The 21,763-nt window shown below is 45.4% G+C and overlaps 1 protein-coding gene across 3 annotated transcripts in view; it reads right to left on the bottom strand.

The window, feature by feature from the left end:
* Positions 1-3,586: 3,586 nt before the first annotated feature.
* Tgfbr3 (transforming growth factor beta receptor 3) overlaps positions 3,587-21,763 on the bottom strand; it is a 186,701-nt gene continuing 168,524 nt past the window's right edge. For all 3 annotated transcript variants that reach the window (XM_085691529.2, XM_048447105.3, XM_085691528.2), the window contains 3 exons: positions 21,570-21,623; positions 18,719-18,826; positions 3,587-6,838 (listed from right to left, as the gene is read on the bottom strand). In XM_085691529.2, coding sequence (XP_085547655.2) covers positions 6,720-6,838; positions 18,719-18,826; positions 21,570-21,623 — 281 coding nt within the window. In that variant the 3' untranslated portion in view covers positions 3,587-6,719. The remainder of the gene's footprint in view (positions 6,839-18,718; positions 18,827-21,569; positions 21,624-21,763) is intronic.

Here is a 21,763-nt window from a genome sequence, read left to right as displayed (position 1 = left end):
GTGACCTCAGGATTGAACCACGACCCTTCGGGTAGATCTGACATTGGTCTGCTTTCTCTTACTGACCAGACAACCTTTTCTCAACATTTCTGCAAAAACAGGGAGGGGAAAGCCAGATTTGTTTCCAGGGAAAAAAAAAATCAGACAACCTTCATGCTTACGCAAGTCTCCGAGTTGCAGCATGTTCTTTGGGGACATGGAATATTTAAGAACATAACGAAAACTATGGCCCGTTGTCACACGCTAGCATCTTAGTTGGATCTCCCAGAGCTCAGTTGTCTTTCCCAAGGCTTGCGAATCCCATGCTATTCCAGTTTATGATTTCACACCAAATTATCTCTTAATGCCAGATGACCCACATTTTCTTTCCTCTTTCTTCTTCAGCACGATTGAACTAGGTCCTCGGGCATGCTGGGCCAGGGACTGCCACTTAGCTACACTTCCAACCCCCCCCCCCACCCCGCTTTGTTTTTTTTTTTTTTTTTATCTTAATCCAATAGGAAATAGGTGAACTTTAAAATAGGTCCCTCAGGAAGATCAAGTTCTCTTCTGGAAGACACAAAAATAGACCACCTCCTTCATACCAAACATGTATGGATTCAGCATCCAAATCTTAAGAGCAAACGTGGCAATGTTTTAGGGTCTGTCTGTCTGGGGTTCAGAACCCTAAGAAAGTCAAAAAAAATGCAAGGGAAAGAAAGACAGGCACCAAGAAGGAAACACTGATCATACATGTGACGCAAAATTTCTCCAAAGAAGATTTTCTAAAAAGACTACAGCTCATTAGAAACATGGGCAGGTCCACCCCCAGCTGAGGACCTACAGATAAGGGTCATGGGTGGATGCTCAGGGAGGGAAAGCTTTCTCCTTCACGGGTGTGACCCCTGGTAGCTTGACTGTGCCCCAGCATCTGTCCCTCCTCCGTGAGGCTATGGGCAGCAGAGTGGACTTAGTGGGTTACTTAAAAAGGGGAGGAAATGGAGGAGGGAGGGATGAATGCAGAGTGGGTCTAGGGTCATTAGCGGAAGGAGTGAGGGGGGTGAGTGTGGTTAAAGTACATTACATGTATGAAATTCTCAAAAAATTAATAAAATGTATTTCCAAATGGAGTCAAGGGAAGGTTGGATATGATCAAAACATATTGTCTGAGATTCTCAGAGTTAATAAAAATACTTTAGGATATTAAAGAGAAAAGAAAAGCAGACAGAGAAAGCAGAAATGTACAGAAGGACCTGGAACAGGCCGATTATTGTAAAACAGTTTAAAGCTCACCATCACTGCAGATAACACAAATCTGAATAAAGAGATAAAGTTCCACCCCTTAAACTGCCAAAGTTCAAAGCAGGCCACACGGGTAACCGCAGGAGATGATGTTTGTGAGCTTATCATTTTACCTCTGGAGTTTTATGTGGATTATCACGCGGAATATTCACAAAAATGTTGAAGTAGGTCTTTTTTAGAATTGAGGAATGGATTGGGCACCTGGTGGGAGGGTCAACCACCACCAACCAACACATCCTGGTTCCTGGAGCTTGGACCGTTAAGATGCCCAGGGTTGATGGGGAAGCCAGGCGCTGGGCATGCTCCCATGTGGCCTTCAGGGTCTCATGGTCTTGAAATCACCATGGAGCTTCATAGGACTGAACAGATCTTTCTTCCTTCTCTTTAGAAACATTTTTTAATGATTTATTTATCTTTACTTTATGTGCATCGGTGTTTTGCCTGGGTGTATTTCCGTGTGAGGGTGTCAGATCTCCTGGAACTGTGAGCTGCCATTTGGGTGCTGAGCATTGAACCCAGATCCTCTGGAAGAGCAGCCAGTGCTCTTAACCACTGAACCTTCTCTCCTGCTCCGCCTTCTTCCTTCTTTTGCCAAGTGATGAGATTATAGTATGTGCTACCGCGTTCAGTTTAGGGTTTTTTGTTTTGGTTTTTTGTTTGTTTGTTTTTTGTTTTAAAGACCTCATTCCCTTTGGCCTGCTATCTCAGGCCATAAACCATCATGAAATTTTCATTCCTTGCCTCCTAGCAAAATTTATCAGTAAAACTACCTGGGCTCCATAATGTTCTCATTTGTTTGTTTACTACTTAAAAGAATAGTTTTTAGACTTTATTTATTTGCATATGGGTGCTTGGTATGTTGTATATACACTGCATGCATGGTACCTATATGGGTCAGAAGGCAGTGTCAGGCCTCCTAGAACCAGAGTTATAGCTAGTGTGAGCTGTCCCGTGGGTGCTGAGAACTGAACCCGGGTTTCTGCAAGAGACGCAAGTGTGTCTAACACTGAGCCCTCTCTCCAGGTTCCTTGTTTCTCAACTTTATGTTCTAGTTGGTTGTCCATTTTACTTAATTAACATTGAGTTTTTAGCTTCTGTTAATTTATTTTTATTACATTTTATTTATGAAGTGTATGCGTAAAGGTCAGAGGGTAACTTGCATGGCTTGGTTCTTTCCTTTGGCCACCTGGAGCTTGGGGCTTGAACTCAGGTCCTCAAGCTGAACAGCTTTGCCACTGAGCCATTCCATCAGACTTCTGTTGACTCTTAAATTAGTTTGGGCAAATTATGTTCTTCCAGGATATCGTCTGTATCGTTTAATAAGCTTTCCCCCTGCCAGTTCCCACTTCACCATTTTCTCTCCACCCCATGAGGCCGGTACTGCACTCTGCAGACTCCTCCCACCCTCAAGTTCTGGTGTCCCCAACTCTGCAGGATGGTTGTTCCTCACCGACTAACTTCCATGTGCCTCTTCGTGTTCTCACTCTTCAGACCCACGTAACCGATCAGCTGTGTGATGTGACCAGTGTCTGTTATTGTGGCACTAGGACAGAAGGACGTCCCTATTGATGGAAACATGAGTTTGAACTAAGGTTGTTGATACTGGTTCTTCCAGGGAAGGGGCTGGAAGAACTCAGGGTACCTGTGGGTCCATCTTCTACAGTAGCTGTTCATTTCAGCAGCTAAGAAGAAAGTGAGGTGAACAGGGGAATTACTTGAAAGGCGCAAGCTGGGCAGTAGCACAAAGTGAGTGTTTTTAGGAGTTTTGCTCTGTGGTGAAGGAAGATTTTGGAGGAAAGCAAGACAGAGTTGGTTCCTGGTCAGGAGCTGCTGTGGTTGACTTAGCTGGAGAGAAAATGGCTCCCAGACAGTGGGGAACAGTAGAGGTAGGAATGAGTTAATCATTTAAAAATGATATTCTTGAGGTGAACGATGCCTAAGTTTGCTAAGGTGGGGTGTGGTTCGAGGAGGCCCCAGCTGTATCCCAGTTTCTGCCTTGGGTAACAGGAAGAAGCTAGTGGCAGACAGAGGGTGAGTGTTGGAAGTGGCTTCGACACTTAGGGGAGATGGGCAGAGTGGAGCCTAAATGCATGATGTTCCCCTTGACGCTGGGAATGCAGAAGGCTGAGGAATGAGCTCTGGACGCAGCCCCTCCACTCCCTGCCCCCCCCCCCCCCGGCTATCTTGGGCCCATGTCTTTCCCCTCCATTCCCCTCATCTTCCTCACCAGATCTGGCTCAGCCGGTGTGGTCAGAGTTGTGTCAGCCCAAGTGGAGAATTTAGTGACGACCAAATAAGACACAAGTTAATAATTGATATATCTTTTTATTATGCACAGATAAAGAAATTAAAACTGTGGTTATCAAAACTATACCTCTAAGCAGGTTCACAAGTCTCTGACTTACGAACAGGAAAGGTTACAGCAGGGGTGTTCCAACTGGCCACAGGGATTTTTCAGGGTACACTTTGACCCTCACAGACGAAGAACAGTAACAAAATCAGGCTCATTCAGGAAAAACCAGAATAGAGGAAGGAGTATTGTATTTGGAAACTGATAATAGTCCTTCCTAGAAAAATATGTCAGTTTTTATGAATGAACTCCCAGATAAAACAAACAGGGTTAAGAAAAAGTTTGCATACACGACTCAGCCGACGACATGTGCTGTTAACACAACCAGCAGTATACGCATCATTCAAACCATGAGGTAGTTACAGTAAAAAAGGAAGGGCGCGCCTGTGCACCCCACACACTCAGGCATGCCTACCGAGAACACACGCGGGAAATGGACTCACGATATATCACCAGACAAGCAAGAGACCATTTTGTGTTTAGGGAAAAAAACTGCTACATGACCAGCTCAGGCAGAAGAAAAATCTCCAGCCTTTGAAAACGCAGTGTTAACAGCTGGCGAACACCACAACATGAAGAGCCGGGCATTGCACGGTCACCATGGACTCCAGCAGCCCAGGATGGCCTCGAGCAGCCCAGGATGACCTCTGACCACGGCGTGGCCCCCAGAAACAAAGCAAGACTTTGCAAATAGAACTGGGTTCAGCCAGTCTTAGGAAACTTGCAGAATATGTTATAAAAGTAAAGCTTATACTTTGTATTAAATCTGTGATTGGCAGGAAGCAGTCAGAAATACTGTAACAAGAGGCTGGGGAGGAGACCCTAGCTTTATACTTCAGAAATACTTAACAACATTCATTCTCCAATATGGAATCGGGGTTCTTGAGCTGAGTAATACTTCTGATATTGATATTGAGATCCAAGGAAATAAAAGGCAATTTTTTTCTCCTTCTAAAAATATTTTTGTTTGCAATTTATAAATTTGTAAGTTAATTTAAGATTATAAAATCATTGGTAATGTAGTATCTCTCTCAAAAATATACATTTAAATATATTACAAAATTTTTAAACTCCATCCATCTAAGAAATGAATCTTTTAATACCTTCCCATAGCTAATTTTCTTTTTAACAAGACGGTAAAGGTTTTTTCTTTTTCTTTTTTTTAAAGTAACTGATGAGAATTCACAGTAACTGAAATTAAACATTTCATATGGAGTAACTTAAATTTCTCTAAAACATTTAAATATATCTTTATACAGACTTTTTGTAGTAAAATATAGCTATAAGTGATTTAAAGACTCTAGTCTTCTTTGAAGACATCTTTAAACATTTTATACATAGAATATACTTAACAATTACATTCTGCTGAAGGTTAGGCAAAGCGCATTATTTTTAGACACAGGTAGCACAATCCAGGTCCTCCACAATGACAACCTCACGTGTAACAATGAACTAAAGAGAAGTATTCTCTAGTCTCACACCATTCGCACTTATGTGTGGAAATCTGAAATACTCTCAACGCATTCATGCATCAGTCTGAAGCTATCAGCCCGGAAGCAATCTGCTTTGGTTTGAATTACTCCAATTGAATAAGAGCCATCCATCATCCATCCACCCACCCATCCACCCATCCATCCACACATCCACCCATCCATCCACCCACCCATCCAGTTCAACTACGGCTCAGTGGCGAAGAGACTGCCGTCTCCATCCATTTGCCCCGTCTCTACCAGCAACATTTCCTACTGAAGTTTTCACTCATGAAGCACACCCGCCTGACTCTGAAAGGCAGTGAAGTTTGCGCATGAGAATTTCAGGCTAGAATCAAGCTTATTCTACTTATGAACTCTTGAGTTGTTTGGAGGAATTCTGGGAGAGCAATCCGATTTCATTTGCGGTGGACCCAGCATGGGCTCGGTTTTAACACAGAGATGCCATTGCGCTGTCAGAGTGGCATCATACTATTCTGTTGAAGGAAGTTCACCTGAAACCCTTTCTTTGTGAGCTACTTTAAAGCTAGTGCCCTTCTCTCTCTGCATTCTGAGGGCAGAACCGGAGACACCGTGAGATGATCTGGGGCCTCCTGGAAGGGTCTGACTCTGATAAAGGGCTCATCAGAAAGGCCGCTGTGTTGAGTCCACATAGTCTACGGCTTAGAACTCACGTTCCGACTCTGGAAGCATAGAACAGTTTTAAGGAGGGTGTGGTCCTATCTCCAATGTGCAGATGTCACACACTTGTGCTTATATGCACACACACACACACACACACACACACACACACACACAACACTTTTGTCCCCCGAAGTTTAAACATGATCAGGACAAAATGTCAGAAACAGGCACAACCCGTTGTTCCATACTTTGGGCATTTTCTGTTTCTGTATGCCTGTAAGAATAAACAAATTTGACTTTAAGATATGTATGGAGTTGGCGTGTGTGTGTGTGTGTGTGTGTGTGCGCGCGCGCGCGCGCGTGCGCGCGCGCGCGCGCGCACATATGTGGAGGAACAGGAATCCACATTCATTTTGGCCCAAGAAAGGAATGTTGCCTTAACAAGTGGCAGGGTGTAGCCCCTCCCCCAGGCTGGCAAGCTAAACAGGACACCATGTAGGGTGTGGCAGGTCAGAAGTGGGCACCCAGAGAGAGGTGCAGATTGGATACGGAAGGGACATTTCTTCTATTTTACATCTTGGTGCAGCTAGGAGGGCATCTTTGGCCACGTCTCTGGCTCTACTCTCCGACTGTCTTCCTTTCTCCTCCCCCCTTACTCTGGGTCAAACTTCTGATCCCAAACGATGGCTGTTTGGACACCTGGACAAAGCAGCATTAAAAAAGAAAAACACTAGTGTGTTTCACATTGAAACCCTCATCCTCCGAGGGGCTGGAGAAGACCGCCAGCTTAGCTTTCATGTGTGACAGATGTCCGGGTGATGGGGGGGTGGGTGCAACAGGCTGTCGGTACTCTGAAATTCACTCTCTCTTTACAGGGAGCCCAGATCGAGCCCTTGGAGTCTGGACCCGCAGCGCCGACTTCGGGCCCTGCCCTGGCGGCGGCGGAGGCGGCAGTGGCGGCCATCGGGCTCCGGCTAGGCCATGCTGCTGCTGGAGCAGGGGCTGCTCTGAGTGCTACCGATGCTGTGGGCTGCACTGCTGTTCTCCGAGGCCGGTGGTGAGGTGGGGACTTGCTGCCTTCGTGCTGTCTCCCCTGCAGTGAATAAAGACATGTCACACACGCGGTCTGGAAAGAAATGCCCCCCCCCCCCTTTGATCTGTTACCTGGTGTTTTTCTTAACTATAGGCGGAAGCAGCTAACTCAGATTGGCGGGAGGGCCTTGCACTATAATTTTTTTCTGATTTGTTCTTGTTTTTGTAAGGCAGTAAGTGCTTTCTGTGGCTAGTTGTGGCTAGGATCTGAGGCGGTTGATGACTAGTACTCTGAATTCTAGGGCCTACATCTCAGGGATGAGCCTTCTGTATGCCAGGAAACTGCACAGCCATCAAGCATGGGTATCTATAACTATCTAACAAGCTCATGACCAAGAAACACACGAATGAGCTACACCATTAATCACAAAACAGTATCATAATGGTCTAATTAAATTTGAAATTGTAGATTGGTCAACCCCTTTTTGTGCTGGGGTTGGGACCTAGGTCTTTGCACACGTCAGGCAAGAGCCAAACACCACTGAGCTCTCCCCAACCTCTTTGCTTCAATGCCTTGTTTAAATCTGGGCTAGTGAAGTAAAGAGTTTGCCTTGACTGAGGCACAAAAAGCTTTGTGTGCCCAGCATGAAACCTGCCTGAGAAGTAGGAACGGGGAGGGGGCTGCTATGGGAAATCCCTTTGGGGCAAGGAGTTTAAGCTGGTTGCATGTGGGACTTGCAGTGGCTGCCAGCAGGCAGCCTCCTTGCACGCTGAGGCTCTGTTGCATTCAATGCATCTATCTCCCAACACACCAGGAAGCAGCCTCTTTGTATGCTGCAGCTCTGTTGCATTCAATGCGTCTATCTCCCAACACACCAGCAAGCAGCCTCCTTGTATGCTGCAGCTCTGTTGCATTCAATGCGTCTATCTCCCAGCACACCAACAAGCAGTCTCCTTGTACGCTGCAGTTCCGTTGCATTCAACGCGTCTAACTCCCACACATTAAGCAGCCCTCTCATCATTACACACTCCACCTCATTACAGCTCAGCCCATGCTTTGAGCCAAATGCGCAACGCTCTGGGGAGAGAGGAAAGCTCAGGTCACACACATGGTTCGCATTTAACTGTGTAAGAGGCCCAGCAGTCTAGTCTCTTCAGTAAAACCAACCTCACACCAACTCCTCCCCCAAAGGAAAAAAACAAAAAACCAACACAAAACTCTAGGAAGAGGAAAGTGATAGGAACTCTCAGCAATAGAATCAATGTCTCCAACCCCCAATGTGAGAAGCACCCAGCAGGCAGGCCTGTTTGAGCTTTCCTGTCCCGCTGAAATGCACGTCTATCAGCCAGAGATAAGCAACCTTCCCTTCAGCTTCCTAGAATCACCACCCAGCAGCAGCTAGAGCAGACTCTGACCCTTCAGCAGGCTTCAGAGACCTGTGCTGCCAGTGCCTTCCTGGGGCCCCTCAAAAATCCCGGCCAGAAGAGCCATTCTGCAAAATGCACCAATGGCTCATGCCCCGGGCCAGGTTTCAGCTTTCCCTGACATCTGTTTTATGAACCACAGCCCCATGGACTTCTGCATCCACCTCAGAGCACTTGAGGCTATTGTGTGTGCATTTGGTCCTTGCATTTCCTGTAATTAATTTTCCTTCTGGTACTGGAGGGATGGAGAGAGAGGAAAGGGTGGATATTCCTGGGGAGCAGGCGGACACTGCTTTAATGCTCTTCTTTCCTGGAGTATTTGGTGTCTTCCCCAGCACTGGCCCTTCAAGTGTATGCAATCAGTGGTGGGAAGCTTGCTTCAAGGGTAACAACATTTTGCCAAAAATTTACTTTCTCCCAAATGGGAAATTATTTCTAGAAAACAATCCAATCTTTTTTCTTTCTTTCTCCTCCCCTTCCCTTTCCCTACCTCTTTCTCCCTTCTGTGTTTTTCTTTTTCAGTGCTAGAGTTTGAACCCACAGCCTTGTAAATGATAGGCACATGTTCCACCCAAGCTATAGTCCCATATATTTCCAGCCCTTAACTATTCTCATGTATACACACATACATACACACACTCATACACACATACATACACATATACATACACACATACATACACACATACACACATACATCTACATACATACATACACACATATACATACACACATACATACACACATATACACACATACATGCACACATACACACACACATACACACACACACCTTTACAACTCACATGTTGACCCATTCTCAGTTGGATCCTCATGTTACCCATTAGAAGGCTAAGATGGGCACACAAAACCCATTTATTTATTTCTCTTATCTATCTATCTATCTATCTATCTATCTCTCTATCTCTCTATCATATCCATCTATCTCTTCAGTGCTGGAGCTGAACCCAAGGCCTTCGAGTTGGCTAAAGCAAGCACTCTGTTACTAGGTTAAATCTCTCACCCCTGAACCTCACATACACACACACACACAAATCTCCCCATTTAGATCAAGGGCACACTGCTCTAACAGGTTTCTTGCCATTCCTTTGGACTCCGCTGGCCTTGTGAGCTTGGTCTCTAGTGGCTGAAGCAGGGACATCTTTACTCATCTAGGGGCTTGTCCCACTGATGTCTTTCAGAACAGGACAAATGTTTAAAAATTCATGTTCAGGAAAATGTCAGCACTGTATCCTGCCTGGGAAGTCCGAATATCTGCTTCTTGGTATCTGTTTGTCACATGTAATTTGTTGCTGTGTTAGTTTATTTATATTATCACTGTTATATTAATCAGTGCCCATTAAAAAGAGATCTTGTTAGCACTCAGAAGGCAGAGACAGGTAGATCTCTGTGAGTTCAAGGCCACTCTGGCCTACAGAGTGAGTTCCAGGATAGGCTCCAAAAGCTACAGAGAAACTGTCTCAAAAAAACAAAAAACAAGAGAGAGAGAGAGAGAGAGAGAGAGAGAGAGAGAGAAGAAAAACAAATTTTGCAACTTTTAGAGTCTTGGAAATTCTTGTCTTGGTAATGCAAAAATGCTTCCCAAAGTAAAATCCCAAAGAGAGCCTAAAAGAGCCCTTATTCAAGATTGCAGGGTCTGCCCTGAGATGGGTGAGACACACTAACCTGATACTATGCTAACTTTGGTTCAGTGCACAGTTTGATTGGGGAGAATCTGTCAGTGAACCTGTTAGTGAACCCTCCCATATCTTGAAGCAGGCTAGCTCTCTAGACTAAAGGAATCTGTGAGTTCCAGGTTTGAGTGAAGACCCTTCTCAATATAAAAGGTTAGACAAACCAAGGAAGACATGCAAGGTTAGCCTCTGGCACATGTGAGTGTGTGTGTATGCATGTGCACACACACACACACACACACACACTCACTCTCACACACTAACACTAATCTTAAGAAAAGAAAGAGAACCTTCCACAGATGAGCTCACCTGCCCTCTGGCTATTTTCACATGTAAAACCTAATATATCTCAGTATAACCAAGTTTTAATTTTTTTCATTCTTCAGCAAATTAGGAAAAGCTTCCCCTGTCCCTTTCTTGTGAGATGGGGAGGCACTGTAAGATTTCATCACGAAGAAGCCTAATGTGCCTACACTTCTGTTCCCACTGCCAGCACTGTGCCCAAGTAGTCCTTTGGCTTCCTGCCCCCATCACACTATCACAAGCACCAGGTTTCTCTAAAGCATACCTTGGTGACAGGTACAACTGGGCACCCTGTGGAGGAGGTGGGCTGGGAGGACCCTGTAGCTAAGCAGCTCAGTGAGATGTAAGATGTTCTAGGGGGCCTTGTACCTCACAGTGCAAATCTAGCCATCAGAGCTTAGATGTTCAGTCCTTGTGCTTCTGAAATTTCAAGCACACAGGGGTGGGAAGAGAGAGCCAGAGAGGAGGAAGAGTGAGTAGGGAAAGGGGTAGTTAGAGCCTGGAGCAGTCTGGACCAGGGGTGGGGCAGGGTGGAGAGACACAAGATGAGAAAATCAAGGATTAATCCGAGGCATTTCCTGGGCTGGGCCTAGGTGATCCAGTGATCTTCTAAAGAGGAGAAAAGTCCTTTATTTCCTAAAGGACAAGGGTTTTTATTTCTGTAGCTCAGCGTCGTATTGGATCTTCACAACCGGATTTTTTTTAAACACATGTATATGTGTGTCTGCATAAGCGTGTATGCATGTCCATGTGTGTTCAGGTGTGCAGAGGCCAGAAGATGAGGCTGGCTACCCTGAAGCTGGAGTTACAGGCAGTAGTGAACACCCTGGCAATGTGAGTGCTGGGAGCCACACCAGAGTCTCCTTCAAGGCTGAGCCTCTCTCCAGGACAGAGTGGAGTCCTCTGTCGGTTTCCAGGAAGATACAGGGAGAGAGGGGACTAACACGGGAAGAAAGGTAGCAGGAGTCTAGGTTATGGAGCCTAAAGAAGACTGTGCAGGTGTCCTGGAGAGCAGTGTGGGAGCAGGACCAGCTGTCCTCTGTCCCCTGCAGGTGAGGAAGTGAGGAAACCTGGGGTGGGGACTCCTGAGACACAGAAAGAAGCTGCAGGTTATGGGGATTGGCTTGGCAGGGAGGGAAATCATGGGCCCTTGTTCTTGGGAGGTAGTTAAGCAGGGAGGGGGAAGGTTTTCCTTCAGGCCCAAGTGTGGGGTGCAGTTTTCCATCAACTGGTATTGCTCCTTCGTTCTGTTTTGTTATTTTTATACACTAGCTGCAACCAGTCATGGGCCTCCAAGGAAGGCCAACCTGGCTACCTTCAGCTTAGAGAGCAGTCAGTCACTTCTCATCTTTCCTGGAACCTGTTCCTTCCCACTGCAGAGGTGGGAGGTGGGGGTGGAGGTGTGGGGTGTGGGAGTAGGGGGTAGGGAGGGGAGTGTTAGCTGTTGACATGAGTTCTGATGAAAAGAAATACTACCGCAAGGCGGGAATCAAAGTCTTTACAAATACTCTGCCTGTTATTCCCTGTCTTTATTCCTAGCTGTGGCCAACCTGCTACCAACTGCATTTTGGTTTCCTGCATCTTACGTTAACCTGACTTTGTGATGAACAGAAAGTGCTCTGGGTCTGGCAATAAGGCTAAGAGAAGAGGGAGGGGGTGGGAGAGGACAGGGGAGACTAGCGAGGGAGAGAGACACCTTTCTGGATCTTCCTGCCTCCTCCTGAGTGCGGCTGCTATTACCCAGTTTACGCAGTGCTGGGGATCAGACGCCAGGCTTCCTACCAATTGAGCTACATCCCCAGACCCCACCCCTATGTACTTTTATACGGCCCAGTTCATTGTTAAAAAATTAGACTTAAAGCTCTCTTGTTAATTTTGCTGCCAGGCTTGTCATTTGAGCCAGGTATATTACTATTGTTTCCCCTGGTAGATGCAGGGTAGACGGCTACTTCACGACGTTCCTAGAGGTGAGATGCTCAAACAAGAAACACCCATGAAAAGCCTTTCAAATACCAAAGCCCCATAAAAATGTCAGCTGTGGCAGGCTGCTCCAAGGTGTAAGCAGAAAACAATGTACAGGCAGAAGGAGCAGAGCAAAATAAAATGCAGAGGCTTTGACCCGGGACTGCCTGCTCCCATCCCTCAGGCCTACTCGGCCATCCGCCACTGAACACACCATGCGTTCTAGGAACAGAAGCTTCAGTTAGGAGATTCTCTGCAGATATCTGTGTTTCTAGAGGTCTGGAGTTTCAGCAAAGTTCTCCCTCCCCACTACCATGAAAAGGAGGTCACCAAGCTAGAGAAAGACTTGATCAGGGTTGGAGGCAAGAGAACCCCAGAAAGGTGGAGCTGGGTAGAGGCGAGCCTGCTGGGGCTGTGAAGATGGCAGGACCCCCTCTCGTCACAGAAAAGCCCCTCCCATTTTTTCACAATAGCCAAAGTTTTCCTGTCTGTCCCTGTGTACCTCCCACCGTGATCCCCATCCCTGCTCTTCCTCTCCTGCTCCTGAAGCCAGTCTTCTTCCTGCTGGGGAGACTTGCCTTTCTGAAAAGCTCACTAAGCCTTGCTGTCCTGAGGCACACAGAGACTTGTATCCCTCCTTAAATCTCACTGGGATGACAGGAAGAAAGAGAGGGGGCTCTTAAAAAGCAGAATCCCAGAAACCAAGACGACAGTCATAAAACACTGGGAGATGCTGAGGAGCTGGGGGACTCGGAGCTGATTGCAGAGCCCAAACCTAGGCCATTAGTGGTGAAGACTGAGAAACAGTTAATTCACACCGCACAGGCTTCAAAAGCCCAATGGAGACATCGGACTCGGAAGGAAGGGAAGCTGCTCAGGGCCTGTACTCAGTACAGTAGACTGTACTCAGTACAGTAGACTGTACTGGAAGCAATATGGCTCCCGAGCTCCCTCTGCTCCTCTGCTGGGCTGGATCCTGCTCATCCTCATCCAGGGGGAAGAGGGTCCCACACCCTCTAAAGGGGGTGACAGTAAGAGTACTGGAAATGCCCAACCCCGGACACAGCTGAGAGCAGGGCGCCGCACATGGAGGGAGGAGTGGACATCCATACGCTTCGGGGGCCCGCTGACATCAGTGCCCAGCCTCCCCAACCTCACAGCTACTGAAGCAGAGTGGCCTTGGTCCCCTAGCGACAGCTCACACGATTATTTCCTCCAGAACACGGTACGTATTTGATCATCCACATTCAGGGAAAGTGTCAGCACCGTGCCCTGCCCAGGAAGTGTGAGAATTTCTTTTCCCGTGTGCTATGTCAGCACTTTTTATTATTAACACCCATTTAGGTTTCACAAGGTGAGACCTGTACCCCGAGGTTGGAAACAGGAAGCCTGCTGCATGGAAACCCTGACGAGTTCAGAGGAAAGATGCAGGGAGGAGGCACGGGGCTCATCCACGAAACGCCCTCCCAACACGCTCGAAGGAAGTGCCCCTGGCATAACCTCATTCTTCAGGACTCCTGGGTGATTGTCAGAGAGATAATGCAGGCACGAGGTAAGGACAGAACTTTAGAGAAACAAAACAATGGAAATTCAAAGTTCTTGGAATTTAAATTTTTCCAGGCAGTATCATAGGTTAACTGAAAGAGAGATGAGGAAGGGTAGAGGACTATAGAGGTTCATCTCTCAAATAAAGTGATGTATGTAAGGAGAGAAGATGGAAAATAGGGGCAAGGAAGGGAAGAGGAAGGAATCAGCGAGTGAGCCAGGTAAAGGGACATATGCCTGTCATCATAGTGCTTAGGAGTCTGAGGCAGGAGGACAGCAAATTTGAGGCCTGTTTGGGCCACACAGTGAGTTAAAGGCCAACCTATTGTGCACTAATATTTCCTATATCAATGCCCCCTCCCTCCAAAAAAAAAAAGAATAAAGGAAGGGATGGAGAGGAGGAAGATGGAATGAAGGGCAGGCATTCCTAGACCAAAAGCCCAATTAATTCTCAGCTCAAACTGTGGAACACATCTAAATCAGGGACAGTGTTATAAAGATAGCTCCAGAAAGGCAAGTCAGATCACACAAAGAATAAGAAATCCAAAGCTAAATGGCCTCAAACCCCTCAGCAGCAAACTTTATGGAGCTAGAAGAAAATGAGGAGAACTTTCAAAATTCCAAAGGGGTTATTTATAATCTAATGGTCTCCGTCATGTTCATCTATCAAGGGTTTCTATAAAATGAAGATATTTCAGACTCACGGCATAAAGGAAACATGCATTTCCCGTGTCCTCAGTAGACCAAGAAGAAGGAAGGCTTGGGATAAATGGCATAAGACATTAGCTAGGTCCAACTGACGTAAAATTGTTTTATTTTTAAGAGGGGTGGGGAGAGCACGTGCATGCGCTTGTGAATAGCTGTGGGACACAGGTGCTGGGCACCAAGCCTAGGTTCCCTGAAGGAACGGCCAGCAAGCTTGAATGCTGAGCAGTCTCTAGCTATCTTCCCATGGAAGTGTGAAGAGGTCATAACAGCTCGCAGTCAGTAGATGAATGGATGTTAAATGTCTAGAAAACTAAACTAACGGGGAATGGGATAGGTGTAGGCAGGGAAATGCTACTGATCCTTGGGAAAGCTAAAACAACAGGCGAAAGAACAGAACTGTCACTAAGTGGCTAAATCGCGGTTGGCATGTGGGTGGCCATGATGACACACAGTGAATATGGATCTAACCAGACTTCATTATGAATCTACTACAGGGTGAAAAGGGAAAGGGATGATAATGGGGCATCCAGGAAAAGTGGAAATAAACCCTCACTTTCTGAGCAGGATGTTGACAGAGAAGATCCCAAACCAAAAGGGGCAGTCTAAATAACTTGGATACCAGTTAAAGTCAGACAAGAATGAAAATCAATGTTACTCCAGAGAATGAGACAAAGAGTGAGGTAGTGAGGATCTGGCCTTGCAGCAAGTTTTGCAGAACTCATTCAACAGTAAGTTACTTACTGTTTAAAGCACACGTACTATCTCGATGAGACTAACACGGTTTTCTACAGAGCAAAGGTAAGAGTTGTTTCTTCTAGAAAACAACAGATGTAAACACACCTCTGACTTTGGGACCCGTGGCGCAGGAGGTGAGAAATCTTGGAGTAGAGCTACGCCTATCTCCAGCCATGTTCTCCTCTCGTCCTTCATGTCTAAACACGAGATGGCTTTAAGACAGAACTAATAGAGCCCGAAAGAGCTATCTTGCTGTGCCTGGAGTTGCTATATGACAATGGGAGCCCTGCCTTTCTTTTTTAGACCAAAATGATTTCAGGAACATAAGGAGTCACAGTTCAAATCTGTGACTTGGTTTGTGCTGTGGAAAACAGAAGCAGAGGGGAGTCGTCCAAACGAAGCGTTGTTCTGGACACAGAGGTAGACGTAGCCCGAGCCCCCACATAGACCATATAAGGTCTGAGTTCCACATTGGAGCTTCTTGTGGAAACTGAGCAGGACTGAGTCAGTGTTTGGATTTGCCCATCTTTGCTTGCTCGCCGCACCACCCTGACCATCCCTGTTTATCTAAACTCGCTGCTGGCTGACCCACGTCAGAAATTTACTGGGTTCTGAACTGAGCCCTCTTTGTGTTTGAGTAACACTAAGATTAATTACGAGCTGTGCAGAAAATGCACTTGGGGCCACAGCTTTGACGGACAAGTACTTTCGGAGCGGGATCATAAGCAGTATCAGAGGAGCTGTAAGTTCCGACAACAGTGTCCACAGGCCTGTTAGTGTCTGGGCTGGCATAAACAGAAATAAACATAAACTGTTTGCTGGAAGGGCTTTTGTTTGTCTTAAATCTATGTGCAAACTTTATTTTTGTATTAACAATACTGGAAGCTCCCCTCTGAGGCTTTTGTTTGGATGGGAGGGGGTGAGGGACAACCATCTCCAAGTTCAATGAGGGGAAGCAGAACACAATACAGTCAAGCTCTGCTCTCTGTTTATTGGTGTGAGGCTTGGCTGTGGACACATCTGGAATTTGCTAGAGGGGTCTCAGGGGGGTGTGCTTCCACAGCGAGTACCATTTGCTAGCCCCACGCTATGCTTGGGCCTGGCTTCCTAGCCCGAGATGGACTGTGTGGGTTTCATGACCTGCTCTAAGACTGAAGTCAGTCAGTGGCTGAGAAGACACACAGAAAACATCTGTGTGTGACCAGCCCCACATAAAATCCTCAGGACTACAGCCTTCTTGGAGTACATCCAAGTTCATTCCCAGTAGACAAACACAGGGTGCCAAGTGCCCCAGAACCTCCCCTGTGCAAGAGGTTGGAAAAAGTTGCGAAGAACTATTAGTTTGAGATCTAAACACGTCAGTACTGCTGTGATAAAAGCATTTGCTCCAACATTCTACTCTACTAAAAGCTGTCTCTTCAGGGTTTTTTTTTTCTTTCTTTCTGAACTTTTACATGGAGGAAAAGTCTTCAAATGATTCAGAGGCATTTATATAATGCCCAGAACCATCCCACTTAGGGCTTCATTTTCCCTGACATGGAGCACACTGGTTGGGAACAACAATTTTTGAGAACTCAATGCTCAGGTTTTAAACACTAAGCCTCTGTCACTAGCTGGCTTTGGAAGGTAGCCTGGCCAGGCACTGAGGGCTTGTTGCCTTGCGTGCCATAACCGAAAACACCTTCGTCCAGGGCTATGGCATTTGAAGTGAAATTGTTGATGGAAAGAGTCAGACATTTTAACAAAAGAGCTCTGTCATATAATTTTCTCAACAGTTTGAGACTTTGTCTAGCAACTAACAGAAAACACGGGGGCTGAGGAGATGGTGCAGGGGACAAGCACCTACTGCCCAAGTATGGGGGTTGGGGTTTAGGACCCCCAGAACTCATGTGAAGCCCAGGCCAGGTTGGTAGCTAATTGTAATCTAGCACTTAGGAAGCAAAGACAGGATCATTGGGACAAGGTGGTTAGCTAGTCCAGCAATGTTGGCAACTCTGAATTCAATGAAGGACCATGCCTCAATATATAAAGTGAGTGATGGGGAACCACCCAAAGTCAATGTTGGGCCTCCACGCATGTGTGCATGCACACACACCTGCACACACCCACACCCATGAGGACATTCATACACACATGCACAGACATGAAGAAATTTGAAAGGTATGGTGACACCTGAGGCTCCCTCCCTTCCCTTCCGATAACCTTTCTTCTGGTGAAGCTAGCTGAATGACTCCAGCTGAGGAAAAGGCTACAGAAGTCAAGTTTGCCTCAGAGACATCAATCTAGCCAGTTTACCCAGGGTCATAGCACAAACTCCAGACTTTAAAACATCTCCACATACATGCCCTCCCTTCCTAATTATAGAAAGCTATCAAAGAGAACTAGGAGAAAGTGGAGGGTCAGTCTCCTTCCCCACTGAGCAAGTGAATCCCTGCCAGGCCTGTGTTCAGTGTTGGCTTCTGAACAGGTTCAACCTTGGGGCTGACTGGAGGGAACATCGATATTCGGAGGTGGGAATGGGAGGGCACAGCTTTAAAATTTGCGTTTCACTTTTCAGGCTTTTTATAAATCATAAAAATATATTTTGAAATCTTAAACTTTGTAAATATAGGAGAAACTTGTTTATCAAAGATGTCATGAGTTAGAGGCCAGGGGGACCGTGGTTTAGAACCACTGACAAGGACGCTGGTGGACATTCATTGTTCAGTGCCCTGGCATCTGTGGTAATAAGTGACTGGCTTCTCTCGTTGCATCCTGGGTATCGCTCAGTTGATTCCATTTTTTTTTCCTTTGGAGGGATGTTTTCTAATTAGTCCTATACAAGCTTTCTTTAAATCCTATGACCACACAGCTTTATTAGAAGCTGAATATCACCAACACTGTAACTGTGACTAGCACACAGGATAAACTGTAACTAACATAGAATAAATTGTAACTAACACAGGATAAATTGTAACTGCGACTAACAGAATAAACTGTAACTAACATAGAATTAACTGTAACTGTAACTAGCATAGGATAAATTGTAACTAGCTAACATAGAATAAATTGTAACTAACATAGGATAACCTGTAACTGTAACTAACATAGGATAACCTGTAACTGTAACTAACATAGGATAAACTGTAACTAACATAGAATTAACTGTAACTGTAACTAGCATAGGATAAATTGTAACTAACATAGGATAAATTGTAACTGTAACTAACATAGGATAGATTGTAACTAACAGAGAACAAACTGTAACTGTAACTAACAGGATAAATTGTAACTAACACAGGATAAATTGTAACTGTAACTAATATAGGATAAATTGTAACTGTAACTAACATAGGATAAATTGTAACTAACTAACATAGGATAAACTGTAACTAACTAACATAGAATAAACATCCTTTTTCTAAGTATCACTTGGGAAAAGTTATATTTTTACATGACCTAACTTATACCAAATACATAAATATAAGAATAGTGAAGGTAAATGTTCTTTCTTTTATTATTTTATCCATCCATAAAATTGTGCATGTCTGTTAGGCAGGTGCCCAGATACAGTAAGCAGTCACACTCACCTGTGTGGGAATAGATGTACCACAAGGCCCCTGTCAGGAGTGCTCCGATAACAAATGCAGCAAATGCAATGCCCATTACGGTTAGTGTGTCCAGACCATGGAAAATCTCTAAAAGGAGAAAACCAGAAACATACACTCTGTATAAGTCAGTCTTATACACTTTAATTTTATTCTCACTACAAGCATGACCATAAGCCTGGGTGCTGACTAGAAATTCAGATACTGTGGTAAGAATTCCACTTTACAATTTGTTACTTGCAAATTTGCTGACAAAAGAAAAGATGGATCACTTGGGTTTTTAAATATTCAGTTAGCAATTTATTCTGAGTAAAGACTTCTTAAATAAATGCTTTTAAATAAAACATTTAGGTTTATCATACCTTATTTGTATGAATCTTTTGCTTGGATGCATGCATGTGTACCACACGTGTGCCTATTGAATCTCCTATCCTAGACTGGGGGTTACGGATGGCTACGAGTCATCTTGTTGATGCTGGGAACTGAATCTGGGTCCTCTGCAAAGGCAACAAGTGTGCTCAATCGCTGAGAAATTTCTCCAGCTCCCCAAAAAGTCATTTTTTAAAATGAGACATAAATTTTGTGGTACTTTCTATCTGTGGTCTCACTGTCCTGGTCTGAGAAGGTAACTTGAAAATTCACAGGTTGATTCTTAAGAAGGTCAAGTAACAGATGTTGTGGGTGTGCCCTTAGTCCCAGTTCTGGGAGGCAGGGGTAGGTAGATTAATATGAGTTCAAGGCCAGCCTGGTCAGTATAGTGAGTTCTTTGCCAGCTAAGGCTACATAGTGAGATCCTGTCTCGGGGGAAGGTGGGGATGGGGTGGGCGTGAACTTCATTGTCAAAACCAGGCTCATTGTTTCTTAATTCACCGAGCGCTTCCGAGCACTTGTGACCCACACACTACACAGACATCACAGCCTTAGCATCCTCTGCAGTGCCTTTGTGAACACTTACAGAGAAAAAGGAAGAGAACAGAATACATTACTCTTGTGCATCAGAACACTGCATTGGCTTCACAGTGAGCTCCCATCTTAGCCCTGAAGAACTGCCTCATTTTACACAACCTGCTTTTGCCGCCCCTCCAACCCCCATCTTTCCATGAAGAGAATTACTTCTCAGTGGGGCTGCCATGTCAGTTTTACGGTCAGCAAAATATATAAAAGAACTGATTGTCCCTCTACTTGGCAGAGATCTTTTACATTTGCAACTGATTTCAGTTCACAGAAATCCGAAATTTCCTCCCACTGAGGAAGAATCACCTTCGAGTTAGGACTAGCCTGTAAGGAAGTGTTTGGTAAAATAAAAATCTGTTTATATATGCGTAAATTGAAGGTACAAGCTCTCTCCGTGACCTAAACACAGCTTCTTCTCTCTACTCCATTCAGAAGCAACACTAGCTGGTCATTCTAGAAGTGAAATTGTTTTGCTTTCGAACTCACATGACACAAAAGATTCAATTATATGCCAATGTGAGCCCTAAGCCAGCCAGGCACTTCAGAGATCTCTCTGTTGGGTAACTCCCTATGCAAGGAGTCAAGAAGGCCCTCGTTCCTCCAGCTGTGTCTGCTGTTGTGTTCATTACGTTCTGGGAAACTGAGGGAGGCTCCACCCACCACAGGTAGGAGTAACACAGAGCTATTATAACAGATGAGCAGTCCTGGACAGGAGCTGGGAACCTGGGAGAGCCTGGTGGAAGTCAGAACAACAGAGCAGCCATTAGTCCCTGAACATAAACTAGTCCATGGGACAGATGCAAAAAGGCGATGAACCTTCTTATGCCTATGAATGCATAGATAGATTAATGATAACTTTCTCTTTAGTAAAAACATCCTGAAATTCCAAAGACACAGATATCATTTACGAAAATTGGCCCAATGACTATGAAAGAACATGTCTACACCGTGTCTGTTAGTGTCTGTTACCGAGTGTGCGGTACTCCTATTTCATAATCTCCTGGAAAGAAGTCACTTAGGACATTCATGGGGCTTTGTAGAAAAGCATTAAAAAGAATGACTTGTATCCAGCACTGGGGAAGTAGAGGCAGGTGGATCTCTGAGTTTGAGGCCAGGCTGGTCTACAGAGTGAGTTCCAGGACAGCCAGGTCAATACAGAGAAACCCTGTCTCAAAAAACAAAACAAAAGATAAAAGAAAAAAAGAAAGAAAGAAAGAAAGAAAGAAAGAAGAATGTTGTGTACATCTTGGGGTCAGCCCTGGAAACCAGCCCCAGGAGTCAACACAGATTCTCCTCACAGGGCCACAAGAACAAAAAGAACTCTGGGTGGGCGGCTAGAACCCAAGGGGGAGCCCGGCTTCAGTGCCAATGATAACTCATTCAGATATACAAGATGATAGCGGCCTACATAACGCCCAACGTTCTGTACCAATGATACCGAATTCTCATTCTCTTCCTTGCCCTCTCCGGCTCTTCCATCCTTAAGTGTGTGGTGCTATTTCCTTAGCACCACCTCTCTGAGCAAGGATCACCACTGGGAGCTCGAAGCAAACACTCTTCCACCACAACAGGAAAAAGCATGAAAATAATTAACCTGATAGTGTGAAGTTGTAGCCTTCACACTCAGGCTGCCCGTGCCAGTGGGTCAACAAGTCAGGATTTTAATATGGCAAAGGCAGAGACCACAGAACAAGGACTGAGAGGGTGAAGGTCAGAGGGAAGGGGGGAAAAGTGAAGAAAGGAAAGAGGGAAGGGGAAGAGGGAAGGAGGCAGAGCTGCCTTATCAGTGGAAGCTTGGCAAGGCTTCCACTTTCCACGACCAACACATTCTTAGAAAAGCCCAGAGGCATTGTTTGGAAATAGTTGCATAAAGACTTACGTGGAGGGGGAGGAACTGGATTGGACTCCTTAGTTTTAGTGTCTGGAACGCTTTCTGAAATAAAAGCATAAGTCACAATGCATTCCATTTACGCAAGGGATCATCAGACTCACAGCAGAAGGGCATTTTTTTAAGTGTTAATAAATGTGTGTGTGTGTGTGTGAGAGAGAGAGAGAGAGCGTGTGTGTACGTGT

This window comes from Myodes glareolus, chromosome 8 (assembly GCF_982192425.1).
Source record: "Myodes glareolus chromosome 8, mMyoGla1.1, whole genome shotgun sequence".
NCBI lineage: Eukaryota > Metazoa > Chordata > Mammalia > Rodentia > Cricetidae > Myodes > Myodes glareolus.
The sequence above is the reverse complement of the archived record's forward strand: the minus strand, read 5'-3'. Positions and strand labels throughout refer to the sequence as shown.